Source organism: Pristiophorus japonicus, chromosome 19 (genome assembly GCF_044704955.1).
Source record: "Pristiophorus japonicus isolate sPriJap1 chromosome 19, sPriJap1.hap1, whole genome shotgun sequence".
In the NCBI taxonomy this organism is placed as follows: Eukaryota; Metazoa; Chordata; class Chondrichthyes; family Pristiophoridae; genus Pristiophorus; species Pristiophorus japonicus.
Genome location: NC_091995.1, coordinates 76,189,413 through 76,203,602, shown reverse-complemented (window position 1 = coordinate 76,203,602; position 14,190 = coordinate 76,189,413). Strand labels below are relative to the sequence as shown.

The 14,190-nt window shown below is 47.9% G+C and overlaps 1 protein-coding gene across 2 annotated transcripts in view; it reads right to left on the bottom strand.

Annotated features, from left to right (window-relative positions):
• Positions 1–14,190, bottom strand: part of zc3h7bb (zinc finger CCCH-type containing 7Bb) — a 91,865-nt gene that overhangs the window by 30,825 nt on the left and 46,850 nt on the right. For both annotated transcript variants that reach the window (XM_070861648.1, XM_070861647.1), the window contains exons 8-12: positions 12,899–12,941; positions 9,245–9,504; positions 4,001–4,250; positions 1,662–1,711; positions 45–204 (exon numbers count right to left, since the gene is read on the bottom strand). In XM_070861648.1, the coding sequence (XP_070717749.1) occupies positions 45–204; positions 1,662–1,711; positions 4,001–4,250; positions 9,245–9,504; positions 12,899–12,941 (763 nt within the window). The remainder of the gene's footprint in view (positions 1–44; positions 205–1,661; positions 1,712–4,000; positions 4,251–9,244; positions 9,505–12,898; positions 12,942–14,190) is intronic.

Below are 14,190 nucleotides of genomic sequence, written 5' to 3'. Positions count from 1 at the left end.
GCGGCAGCGGTTTGGATAGCGGGCGTAGCAGTGTTCCCCGTTACCTGTTTTGACGAAGCAGGCAGGACAGGCCGGGCGCAGGTCGTGCGTGTCACTGAGCGGGTTCTTGGTCAGCGACGACAGGAACGATCCCGTGACTCCTCGCACCAATCCCAGGAGGGTCGCCGGGCTGCTCGACGTGGACATGATGTTCGTTTGCTTACCCTGCCGCACAAAAGGAGGAGGAGGTGGCGGTCAAGGGAAGAGCAAAGTTCTGTATCACCGTACTTTACGCACTGGACAAAGGCGGTGAATTACAAAGGAAACCCCTCGTTTATCTACCATTCAGGGCGCAGTCTCCATGATGGGCTACAGTTCAATGGGCGCCTGCTTTGTCCTCCAATGGCTCACACAACGGCCATTACTTGGAGGTGAGCTTTAACAAGGAGAGCTAGCAGGCTATTCAACCTTGGGAAGCATCACAGTCGATTCTGATCCTGTCCCGACATCGACAAAAGCGTGCTTTCCACCAATGCTCGCCGGATCGTGATCAGGAGTGGAACTCCTAGGTTTTTTTGTACTGCTGCTCCTTAGAGACCAGGTGCTTCCCAGGCTTAAACGCCAGTCGTTTTCGAGTGAGCTGGGGCAATTGTAGGGGCTTAATTGAGCTCAGTACCCCTGGGCTAGGGAGAGGTGTGGGGGTTGGCAACAAATAAAAGCAGCCAGGGTTCCTGCTCCTCGGTACAGGAGGTCATTCTGACCCTCGAGTCTATTCCGCCATTCAATTACAGCAATGCTGATCTGTATCTTAACTCCATCTACCCGCTGTAATGTATTTGCTTCATGGGTTATTTGCTTAAGAATTCATAGCAACACATTGCTATTAAGAAGGAGTTGGTTTACTAACAAAGATTTAACAATTGCACTCCATATTACCAGTTCATCCACTAGGCTCACAACTGCATACCTCATCGTGGATGACCTAGACCCAACTGGCTGGGGTTTTATTGAGTCTTGTGAACATCACGTGACTGGCTAAGCCACTCACAATGCAACAGCTCTACAACAATTTTCGTTGTAAACATTAATCAAGTGCCCCCTGATTTAAGGGGGGGGGGCACTAAAACCGACAAAATAAACCAATTGGTAAACTTAAATCAAATTAAAATTTGGTTGCCGGGGGTGATGATGCACTCCAGTCCCTCCGGTGCCCAGCTCTCACGGAAGGCCATGGCAACAGCTCTACAAACCCGTGAGCGTACTCACAAGTACATACGTTATACTCACATTGCTTCCGTAACCCTTAATACCCTTGCCTATCAAAAGGTGATCAATCTCAAGTTTTGACATTTTCAATTGGCCCCCTGGCCTTGCCAGCTCCTGATCACGAGCTCTGCTGGAAAGCAGACCGAGTGGATATCGGGTAGGGGGGGGGGGGGGGAGGCAGGACTGAGCTCGGCTGCAGACGCTGGCCATCACAGTCAACAAGCGCAGCATGGCCTAAACGCTTTCGGGAAGATGAGGTGGGGGGGGGGGGGGGTGACCTGTGGGGAGTGATATGAAAAGCACGCGGAGATTCATTCAATAAAAGCGACGGGATAAGCTCGACAGGAGCAAAGTGCTTTCTCTGCCGACTGTCAATCTGTTGCAATAGGAAGGTGTAAGTGAAGGTTTAGACTCACCATGCTGCTTGATGTGCTGTGAGTGCTGTTTGGTGTCATAGGTCTCGAAGCTAGTGAAGCACAAAAAAAAATTCATCTTTATTATTAATACTACATCTTTTAAAAGCTAGAAACTGCGAGAAAAGTGAGAATCATTCCTTCGCTCTCCATCCAAAAAGAATTACACAGTATTTACAGCACAGAAACAGGCCATTCGGCCCAACTGGTCCGTGCCAGTGTTTATGCTCCACACCAGCCTCCTCCCACCCCTCTTCATCTCACCCCATCAACGTATCCTATTCCTTTCTCCCTCATGTGTTTATCTAACTTCCCCTTAAATGTATCTCTGCTATCCACCGAAACCACACCCTGTGATAGTGAGTTCCACATTCTAACCACTCTCTGGGTGAAGGCGTTTCTCCAGAATTCCCCACTGGATTTATTAGTGACTGCCTTATGTTGAAGGCCCCTGGCTTTGGTCTCCCCACAAGTGGAAACATCTTCTCTACGTCTCCCCGATCATCGAATCATAGAATGGTTACAGTATGGAGGGAGGCCATTCGGCCCATCGAGCCCGTGCCAGCTCTCTGCTCGAGCACCTCAGCTAGCGCCACTCCCTCACCCTTTCCCCGTAGCCCCGCAACATTTTTTTTTCAGATACTTATCCAATTCTATTTTGAAAGCCACGATTCAATCTGCCTCCTCCACCCTTTCAAGCAGTGCATGCCAGATCCTAACCACTCGCTGCGTTAAAAAAGGTTTTCCTCATGTCGTCTTTGGTTCCTTTGTCTTCTCTACATCTACCCGAACGAACCCTTTCATAATCTTAAAGACCTCTATCAGGCCATCCCTCAGCCTTGTCTTTTGGAGCCCCCAGCCTGTTCAGTATTTCCTGATAGTTAGAACCTCTCAGTTCTGGAATCAGTGTTGAAGCGATTGATCGCACACCTATTATGTCTGTAATGTACTTATGAATGACTCCACGAGGCTATGTGTTGTACTCAAACTACAGTGACCTTGGTCCTTTATTCATAACTCCAGAGTACCCCACAAGCATGGTGTGCAGCCTTTTATACTGGGCCCTGCCACCAGGGCAGGAAGCCCCCGGCCTCCACCAGTTGCACCCTCTAGTGGTGCCAGCATGTATATACACAGTGTAAACCTTATTGATAGTACATCAGGTAAACAAGTCTCCATCTTATGCAACCACACAGTGATTCCACAGAGAGTATATCCATAGTCTGCATATACAAGACCGAGGTTGCGCTTGAATAGCTGTGTATCTGGGCTTCACTCTTCTCCCACATCTTGGACGATCAAGCAGCTGTACGGCGGAGCACTGGCAGATAGGCTTTGGGCCTGCAACTGCTCGCCTGCTGATTTGCTGATCTCAACCCCTGCCTCTGAAAGAAACAACTCCTTCACCACGGGGTGGCTGAAACCACGGCGATCACCACCACCAGGCCTCCCCTGCACAACTCCCAGCTCCTACACTGGTCAGGGCCTAGCTGAAAGCTCCCAGCCTCTCCTCTCGGCCAGACGGAAATGAAAATAAAAAAATATAAGAATTAGGACTTTTGAACCTGCTCCGCCATACAATACCGCCATTCAATAAGATTATGCTCCATTGGGCGGGCCATATTGTCCGCATGCCCGACACAAGACTCCCAAAGGAAGTGCTCTACTCGGAACTCCTACATGGCAAGCGAGCCCCAGGTGAGCAGAGGAAACGTTTCAAGGACACCCTCAAAGCCTCCTTGATAAAGTGCAGCATCCCCACTGACACCTGGGAGTCCCTGGCCAAAGACCGCTCTAAGTGGAGGAAGAGCATCCGGGAGGGCATTGAGCACCTCGAGTCTCGTCGCCGAGAGAATGCAGAAAACAAGCGCAGGCAGCGGAAGGAGCGTGCGGCAAACCAGACTCCCCACCCACCCTTTCCTCCAACCACACTCTGTCCCACCTGTGACAGAGACTGTAGTTCCCGTATTGGACTGTTCAGTCACCTGAGAACTCACTTTTAGAGTGGAAGCAAGTGTTCCTCGATTTCGAGGGACTGCCGATGATGATGATGATAGCTGGAGTTCTTCCTCAGCCATGATCTCATTGAATGGTGGTGCAGGCTCGAAGGGCCAAATGGCCTACTGCACCTATTTTCTATGTTTTCTACGTAATTCCATTTTCCCGCCCGATCCCAATATTTCCGTTCTAATTTGCGAGGCTTGAACAGTATAATTTATAAAGTCACTTATAGTGGTCGAAGTATGTAAACAAATTGACATCGTATTTTTTTCATCCCCCAAAACCTGTGGCCGAATCAGTTACAGCGTTGCCAACGATTCCTGTATGAGTGCAACCCTTACCAGGCTGAGATTCCGTTCCCGGGAGCAGGTCCAAGGAATCTAAACTGTTCAGCGCTGAGCTTGGACCGATGCAGTCCAGGGTGTCCATCTTCTGAGCAGGAAGGATGGAATAGGCCGATGGGAGAGACACCTTTGGGCCAACGCTATTCTTCATGGCAGACGGAAGTCCTCCAAGCAGCCGCGAGATGTCGTCGGGTAGGTTGGTCGGAATCGTCCCCGCCACCGAGGTCTGCGAAACAGAGTAATCCGGCTGTGTCGGAAACATAAATAACCGTGCACAATCAGTGACCAACTGCCCACAGCTTTCAACCCGTTTCCAGTGCACACAGTGGGGTGAGGGGCAGGAAGCTGATAGATGGGCGTCCGTTTTACACAGGGCAAGATTTTAACTGGCATTATCTCAGGCGCGGTGTAAAATGGAAGGCCAATCCGCGACCGGCTAAATCCCGTCCGGCGGTAAAAGCCAAAATTGACCACGATCTGCGCGAGAGTTTTCACCTCGATAGCAACAGTCATTGCACTGCAACAGAATTCATTTTCTCTCAAACTACTGCCCGTAGGAATTCATACAAATCCCCCCCCCGTCAACACCCTCCTCGCTAACCTCCACTGGGACCTCACCCTCCAGCACATTGTATCAGTGCTATTCATGTCAGCTGTGGCTCAGTGGGCAGCACCCTCGCTCCTGAGTCAGAAGGTTGTGGGTTCAAGTCCCACTCCAGGAACTTGAGCACAAAAAAAAAAATCTAGGCCGACACTCCCAGTGCAGTGCTGAGGGAGCGCTGCACTGTCGGAGGTGCCGTCTTTCGGGTGAGACTTTAAACCGAGGTCCCGTTTACTCTCTCAGGTGGACATAAAAGATCCCATGGCACTATTTCGAAGAAGAGCAGGGGAGTTAGTTCTGGTCGCCTGTCACTTTAATTCTCCGCTCCACTCCCACTCTGATCTCTCCGTCCTCGGACTCCTGCACTGTTCCAACGAAGCTCAAGGAGCAGCACCTTATCTTTCGTTTAGCCTTCTGGACTCAACATCATGTTCAACACTTTCAGACCATGACCTCTGCCCATCTTTGGCTCCATTCAGCCCCCCACCACCACCATCTTTATGTTTTTTTTCTCCTGATCTCTAATGGCAGCTGGTCTCATTATCCCACCATTCACACCCCAGTTTGACTTAATGTTTTTCTAACTCTGGCCATTACCATTTCAATTCGGCCCATCATCCCTTTTGTCTCTAATCTCTCCTGCCTTCCACTCTATCACAGACCTTCTCTTTTGTTCTTTCCTCCCCTCCCCCTTTCAGTGCTCCTTAAGAATCTGTTCTTTCCGAACATTCGCCAGTTCTGACAAAGGGTCATCGACCCGAAACGTTAACTCTGTTTTGCTCTCCTCCACAGATGCTGCCTGACCCGCTGAGATTTCCAGCGTTTTCTCTTTTTATTCCAAATTCCAGCACCCGCAGTATTTTGCTTTTGCGTTCTCCCCGCTTTCCTGGTCAATATTTATCCCTCAATCAACATCACGAAAACAGATTATCTGGGTCATTATCACATTGCTGTTTGTGGGAGCTTGCTGTGCGCAAATTGGCTGCCGCATTTCCCACATTACAACAGTGACTACACTCAAAACTACTTAATTGGCTGTAAAGCGTTTTGAGACGTCCGGTGGTTGTGAAAGGCGCTATAGAAATCAAAGTCTTTCTTTCTTTCATTGTCCTGGTCCCAGTTTACAAACCCCATCCGACCTACCTCTGCAAGCTCCTCCAGCTGTATATTCCAGCTCAGTCCCTCTGCTCGAGTCTTCTAGCCCACTGTCCACCCCCTCTCGCTCCACATTCAAAATTCGAATTCTTGTGTTTCAATCCCTCTCCCAAATTCTCCATTCCTCTGACTGTGACCTCTTGTGTATCACCCCTTTGCATTGCAGTACCTCAGGCAGGTGTAGCTTCAGTGACCCAGCCCCAAGCTCTGGGGTGCCCTCCCTAAACCCCCATCTCCTCCCTTCTTCAAACGCAGCTCCTCGATCAAGCTTTTGGCCGCCCTTCGTGATATCTCCTGCTCAGCTTGGGGCCCACTTTCCCCTTACGCCTCCAAGAAGCATCTGATCTATATTAAAGGTGCTATATCGAAGAATCAAGGAATATGGGGACACGACGGGAAAGTGGAGTGGAGGTCAAAGATCAGCAATGTTCTTATTGAGCAGGCTAGAGGGGCCATATGGCCTACTCCTGCTCCTAATCCTTATGTTTCTTATATAAATGTAAGTTGTGGTTGTTAGGTCTCCGTGAATTCACTTAGGGGCCGAAATTCAGGTGTGCCAGAAAGCTGACGCACCTATGATTTTTTTGGGTACTTACCGCTGGGATCCTTGATGCAGTCGGAAGAGCCATTTTCAGGACTTTGAAATTTTTTCAAAGTCCCAGAGGAAATGAGTCATAATGGGGGCGGGCCATAGACTGAAAGCCAGGCTGAGGGGCTGAATATGGGTCGGGCCGGGACTCCGCCAGCTGTCAATCAGCGGTGGAGTCATGGTGATGTCACAGCACGTGTGCGTCACCACGCTCTCGCCCCTCCGTTAAAGGGGGGGCGATTCTGTCTTTTTTTTTTAAATCTTTGGCCACTGGGCCACCAGGGAGGGTTTCGGCCGGGCCAGCGGCCTGGCACCCAAGAGAGGGTGCCACGCTGCCTGTTGGTGGCCCGGCCGAACCCCGGGGGTACTATTTTGCTGGCCAATCGGGAAGTCGGCCGGCAACATTTTTTTTTAACCGTGCCAGCCGCGGCAGTGGGCCCTCCCCTTTAAGGGCCACTGCGCTGCTGGGCCGCACTCATTCTTCAGAGGGTGCAGCGACAGATAAACCTGTCGGGGCACCGCGTGGCGGGGGATCGACGAGTTCAGCTGCATTTAGGGAAGCAAGTACTTTTCTTTATTAAATCCGGCGGTGCGCGACCTGATGACTTGCTTTCAGCAGTCATCAGAATCGGGCGGGATTGGGTCCAGGCCTAAAAATCTCCGACCTGAATTTTGGTCGGGCCGGCCAGTTGACCCCAAAGAGGGGCGGCCATTTGATTTTGACAAATGGCCGCTGCAAACGGGCAGTAACGGGTGTCTCTGAGACCCTGAATTTTGGCCCCTTAGACTTCTTCATAGTTAACCACGCTTCCTATATTTAGAAAGACACAGGTTAATCAGGGACAGTCAGCAGGGATTTGTTAAGGGAAGGTCGAGTCTGACAAACTTGATTGAATTTTTCGAGGAGGTACCCAGGAGGGTCGATGAGGGCAGTGCATATGATGTAGTGTATATGGATTTTCGCAAAGCTTTTGATAAGGTTCCACGTGGCAGACTGGTTCCGAAAGTAAAAGCTCATGGGATCCAGGGCAAAGTGGCAAGTTGGATCTAAAATTGGCTCAGAGGCTGGAAGCAAAGGGTGATGGTTGATTGATGTTTTTGTGACTGGAAGGCTGTTTCCAGTGGGGTTCCACAGGGCTCAGCACTAGGTCCCTTGCTTTTTGTGGTATACATCAATGATCTAGACTTGAATATAGGGGGTATGATTAAGATGTTTGCAGATAATACAAAAATCTGCTGTGTGGTTGATAATGAAGAAGAAAGCTGCGGACTGCAGGAAGATATCAATGAACTGGTCAGGTGGGCAGAGCAGTGGCAAATGGAATTCAATCCAGAGAAGTGTGAGGTAATGCATTTGGGGAGGGCTAACAAGGAAAGGGAATACACATTAAATACTAGGACACTGAGAAGTGTAGAGGAACAAAGGGACCTTGGAGTGCATGTCCACAGATTCCTGAAGGTAGCAGGCCAGGTAAATAATGTGGTTAAGAAGGCATATGGAATGCTTGCCTTTATTAGCCAAGGCATAGAATATAAAAGCAGGGCGTTTATGCTTGAGCTGTATAAAGCACTGGTTAGGGTGCAGTTCTGGTCACTGCATTATAGGAAGGACATGATTGCACTGGAGAGGGTGCAGGGGAGATTTACGAGGATGTTGCCGGGAGTGAAGAATCTTAACTATGAGGACAGATTGCATAGGCTGGGTTTGTTTTCCTTGGATCAGAGGAGGCTGAGGGAAGACCTCATTCAGGTGTATAAAATTATGAGGGGTGTAGATATAGTGGAAAGGGCCTATTTCCGTTAGCAGAGGGGTCAACAACCAGGGGGCATAAATTTAAAGTAATTGGTAGGAGGTTTAGAGGGGATTTGAGGGGAAATGTCTTCACCCAGAGGGCGGTGGGGGTCTGGAACTCACTGCCTGAAAGGGTGGTAGAGGCAGAAACCCTCACTACATTTAAAAAGTACTTGGATGTGCACTTGAAGTGCCGTAACCTATAGGGCTACGGGCCAAGAGCTGGAAAGTGGGATTAGGCTGGATAGCCTCTTGTTGGCCGGCGCAGACACGATGGGCCAAAATGGCCTCCTTCTGTGCTGTAAATGTCTATGATTCTATTTTTGTGACATCTGCAAATATTGACATTGTATCCCCATTCCCCAGTGCTGAATATATATATTAAGAGCAATGGTCCTAACACTGCCCGCTAGCTAACACCATTGTTTACAGCCCTAAAAGTATCTATTAATCATATAAATGTAAGCCTTTCCTTCTGGGCCCCATCACAAACCTAATCTCAGGGCTAACACTGATGGTGTACAAAACACTTGAATTAAGAAATAAAGTTAAACCGTTTCCACATCCTGTCACTGGCAACACGGCCAATGTTGGGAGTTAAGGATGTCCCGAGGTGCTTTACAGCCAATGAAGCACTTTTTGGAGTGCAGTCGCTGTTGTAATGTGGGAAACGCAGCAGTCACAGCAAGCTCCCACAAACAGCAATGTGATCATGAGCAGATAATCTGTTTTTGTGATGCTGGTTGAGGGATAAATATTTAGCCGGGACACCGGGGATAACTCCCCTGCTCGTCTTCGAACTAGGATGAGATCTTTTATGTCCACCTGAGTGGGGGCCTTGGTTTAACATCTCATCCGAAAGATGGCACCTCCGACAGTGCAGCACTCTCTCAGCACTGCACTGGATTTTTGTGCTTAAATCTCTAGAGCGGGACTTGAACCCATAACCTTCTGACTTCGACGCGAGGATTCTGCCAACTGATAGGAATCAGACATGGAATTTCTCGCCTATTTCCCCCTTCGTACCCCATAGGCACTGAGGCCAACGGTACCACACCCAGCCACTGGAAATTACATTCATTTTCACCTGCACCTGCCTCTTACCATTGGAAAATCATTCGTCTCCCCTATAGAATCCAACAATGTGTCCAGATCTTCTCCAATAATCTCTTCGTCTGGAAAGTCCTCTGTAGTTTCAGGCACTGAGAGAGACACCCCATCACTCACAGGGGGCTTCAGCAGAGCGGGATCTGTCTGTGATTGCTGGATGCTGACAGAAATCGAGGCAAGGGGGACTGAAGCTTCACTGGCCGGAGGAGGAACGGTGGCTGGAGCAGGGCTACATGGAAGGTCCAAAGGCGATGCTGTATTGTAGATAATGACACAACAATGACAAACAGGGATATCACATTATAATTGTTACATATAACTAGTACATTGCCTGTGGCATTTTCAGTTGATGAATGTATGTCTTTATACACAAGATTAGGACAGAGACTTCAGATACTCACTCCACAGCGCCATCTAGTGGCCAGAGTCTGCAATTAGATCGTGACAGTTGACATAATAAAACTGAATGGGAAATATTGACTGTAAAGCACGTGAAAACAGGAAATATGGTTTGTGGACAGAGGCGAGTATCGTACACAAGATTTCTAATAATACACAGGTACAACCTCCGAAATCCAGAAACCTTGGGACCGAGGCCATTCCGATTTTCCGAATTTCGGAACAGAAATCCGATGTCCCAAATCAGGAAAACCCTGGGCTGAGTTTTGGATTTTTCCGAATTTCGGAGACGAAATCCAATGTCCCAAAATTTGGCTCAAAGCGCACCCATAGTTAGGAAGAAAAAAAATGCCCGGGGAAAAACCTGCGTTGCAACCCTTGGAACAGCGGTTGGTATGAAGACCTACAAAAAAGGTAAGTTAAAGTTTTTATTTTTTAATTCTTTTACAGTGATTCGATAGTTAAGTGTCTTGTGAATGTTTTGTGATTTATTTGTTTTTTGCAATTTTGTTTGGTGTGTAAGTGTGTGTGTGGGGGCGGGGGCGGGGGATTATTTACAGAATACTGATCAGAATACCCGTGTCCGGTTTTTGGAACTCTGGATTTTGGAGGTTGCACCTGTACTAGTCGATCTCCCGGAGAATTCATTGTTTGCTAAGGATAGGAGGGTGATATTGTAAAATTGGAAAAATGTAACGTCGGAGCCAATTCACAATAATAAACTGAATATAAATGATTAAAAATTGGGGATAAAATGTATATTAGAAGGTTTTTATATACGTGTAATGGGGAAAAGAGATAGTCAAAATAGAATGAATGTGAAATACATAAAGTTATACAGAAAGAACTTGCGTTTATATAGCGCCTTTAACGACCTTGAGATATCCCAAAGTACTTTATAGCCAATGGAGTACTTCAGAAGTGCAGTCACTGTTGTAACGTAGCGGAAGGTTGCATGCAATTTGCGCACAGCAAGCTCCCACACACAGCAATAAGATAGCCAGGTCATCACAAATCTAAAGAGATGATGGTTGAGAGATAAATGTTGGCCCGGATACTGGGAGAACTGCCTTGCCCTTCTTTAAATAACAGCGGGATATTTTACGTCCACCTGAGGGGACAGGCTGAGGGTCTCGGCTTAACGTCTCACCTCCGACAGTGCAGCACTCCCTCAGTCAAGAGTCAAACCCAAATATAGTTTTCAGAAGAAGTGGGATTAGAGAGTGGGGGTAATGGGTAATTCCGATCTCATTTTAAAGTCACACATGCTATTCCTCTTTTTGCATTTCCATTATACATTGCTATGTCCACATTATTAATGGAGAATGCACATGTAGAACTGGTCCAGCTGTTATCACACATTACCCAGTGTCACCACAGGCAGGAAGCAAGAAGGACAAGCTTAAATAGACGGTTTCTATTATAAAGCTGGACATTAAAAAAAAAATGATGGAAAAAGTTGACGAAGTATGTGCTGATGTAAATTTTAATATAACTATAGATCGTACGTATTACTGAAATCAAGACTCACTGCTATCTCTCCTACTCGAAGGCAATTTTTCCTGACACCTCAGAACTACACATCATCATAGACAGTCCCTCAAGTCGAGGATGCCAAAAATTCACAGGTGTTTCAATGAAGAACCTCATATTCCAGATCCCGAACTAGATGTTGAAGGGTGGAAGATGCCTGTGCGTGGATTTTTTTAACGTGTGGTGACCGTTGCACACCAGCCACCACACGGGCTCGACAGAGCTAGGTCTTGGTCCAGTGGCAGGGGTTAACCAGGACGACTGGAGACCTGCTCTGCTGCACGGGCCTAGCGTGCTAGAACTATACAACTGCTTAAACTGCCCTGCAGATCCACCACAATGATACCGGGGCTGAAAGGGTTAAATTATGAGGACCGGTTGCTCAGACTGGGCTTGTATTTCCCTCGAGTGTAGAAGATTAAAGGGTGAGCTAAGTGAAGTGTTCAAGATGATTGAAGGAGATGATCAGGCAGATAATTGAGAAACTATTTCCTCTGGTGGGGAAGGGGGACGGGGTGGGGAGTGGGAATCCAGAACAGGTGGGCAGAAACTTAAAATTAGAGCCAGGCCGTTCAGGGGTGATGTCAGGAAGCAATTCCTCACACAAAGGGTAGTGGGAATCTGGAACTCTCTCCCCCCAAAAAGCTGTTGAGGCTGGGGGGTCAGTTGAACATTTCAAAACTGAGATAGATAGATTTTTCTTAGGCAAGGGTATTAAGGGACATGGAACCAAGACAGGTCGGGTAGAGTAAAGATACAGATCAGGCGCGATCTAAATGAGTGGCAGAAGAGGCTGGTGGGGCTGAATGGCCTGCTCCTGTTCCGATGTTCCCATGCCCGTCTTCCCTCCTTCCTACAATCTGTTGGCACCAAGTTGGGAGCCATCGAGTTGCTGTCCCAGATTGACCTGATCTTCTCTGCTGCTCCTTTCTTTTGGCGCAGTCCTGCACTGTGGGCCTCAGCCTTTGGTTTCTCAACACCACCGTCAACAAGCACGGGTTGCCCAACAGAAAGGCATACTTGCATTTATATAGCGCCTTTCACGACCACCGGACATCGCAAAGCGCTTTACAGCCAATGAAGTACTTTTGGAGTGTCGTCACTGTTGTAATGTGGGAAACGCGGCAGCCAGCATGCACACAGCGAGCTCCCACAAACAGCAACGTGATAATGACCAGATAATCTGTTTTTGTTATGCTGATTGAAGGATGAATACTGGTCAAATACTGGACACCCTTGCTCATCCTTGAAATAGTGCCATGGGATCTTTTGCATCCACCCGAGAGCAGATAGGCCTCCGTTTAATGTCTCATTTGATAGACGGCACCACCGACAGTACAGCACTTCCTCAGCACTGCACTGGAGTGACAGCCTAGATTATTGTGCTCAGGTCCCTGGAGTGGGACTTGAACCCACAACCTTCTGACTCAGAGCTGACACTGAGAATTATCCATTGCATAACTAGTAATGCTTCGATTTTACACTCCAACCTTTCCTCCTCTCCGAGTGAGACGGACAATCCAGTGTTTATGGCGTGAAGCTGTGCAGCATTTTCCTGCTGTGGACTTGTGCCCAGAAGGAATTAGACCGAGACTGCCCAGACCCATTTCACCCGCGATCCTTGCAACCGCACAGAGTGTCAGCTGTGACCCGCCGGGCTCTTTCGCTGCTGTGCAGAATCACATTTCGACAGCAAGAAGCAGAAAAGATACTCACCTGATTCAATATCATCTATACCACTCGTGCCATTTATGGAGGCCTGTGGGAGGATAGAAAGAAGTGAAATTGGCTTACCTTGTACATTTGTTATATAGCCCGATATAACCTGATGATACCAGGACTGAGAGGTTACATCTATCAGGAAAGACTTTAGATTGTAAAACTGCGCATGTCACTCTGCTCTTTAAGAAAGATGAGAGGGGGAAACCAGGGAATTATAGATCAGTTAGCCTAACATCTGTTGTCAGAAAATTACTGGAGTTCATAATTAAGGATAGGGTGGCTGAATATCGTGAACAGAACATTTTCAGCTGATCAGAGAGAGCCAGCATGGATTTATAAAGGGTGAGTCATGCCTGACGAACCTGAGTGAATTTTTTGAAGAGGTGACTGAAGTAGTGGAAGGGGGTTTGTCAATGGATAATATTTGTATGGACTTCCAGAAGGCATTCGATAAAGTTCCTCACTGCTAAAGTTGAAGCTCATGGAATGCAGGGCAAATTATTGACCTGGTTAGGAGATTGTCTCCTGCCGCTCAGCCATGCAATAGGGACAATGGGCAGGTACTCTGATTGGCAGGATGCGTAGTAGCATCCCACAGGGATCTGTGTTGGGGCCTCAACTATTGACCATATTTATGAACGACTTGGATGACTGGATAGAGAACCACATATCCAAATTTGCTGATGACACAAAGACAGGGCATTTGTAAGCAGTGTAGATAGAAACATAGAAATTTACAGCGCAGAAGGAGGCCATTTCGGCCCATTTTGTCCACGCCGGCCGACAAAGAGTCGCACGGCCCTTGGTCAGCAGCCCTAAAGGTTACATATAAACCTATGAACAATGACGGAAAGGCAAAGAGCACCAAGCATAACATTACAGAGAGATATTAGTAGATTATGTGAATGGACAAAACTGTGGCATTCAATATAGGCAAGTTTGAGGTCATCCAATTTGTACCTAAAAAGGATAGATCAGCGTACTTTCTAAATGGAAATATTCACTGTTGTCATGTAGGAAACGTGGCAGCCAATTTGCTCACAGCAAGGTCCCACAAACAGTGATGTGATGATAATGACCAGAAAATCTGTTTTATTAGCGAGGTTGATTGAGAAATAATATTGGCCAGGACACCAGGGAGAGCTCCCCTGCTCTTCTTCAAATAGTGCCCCGAGAGGGCCAACGGGGACACCTCGTCTTAGCATTTCATCCGAAAGACAGCACCTCCCGACAGTGCAGCACTGCACTGGAGTGTCAGTCTCTGGAGTGGGAGAACCAGCATGGTC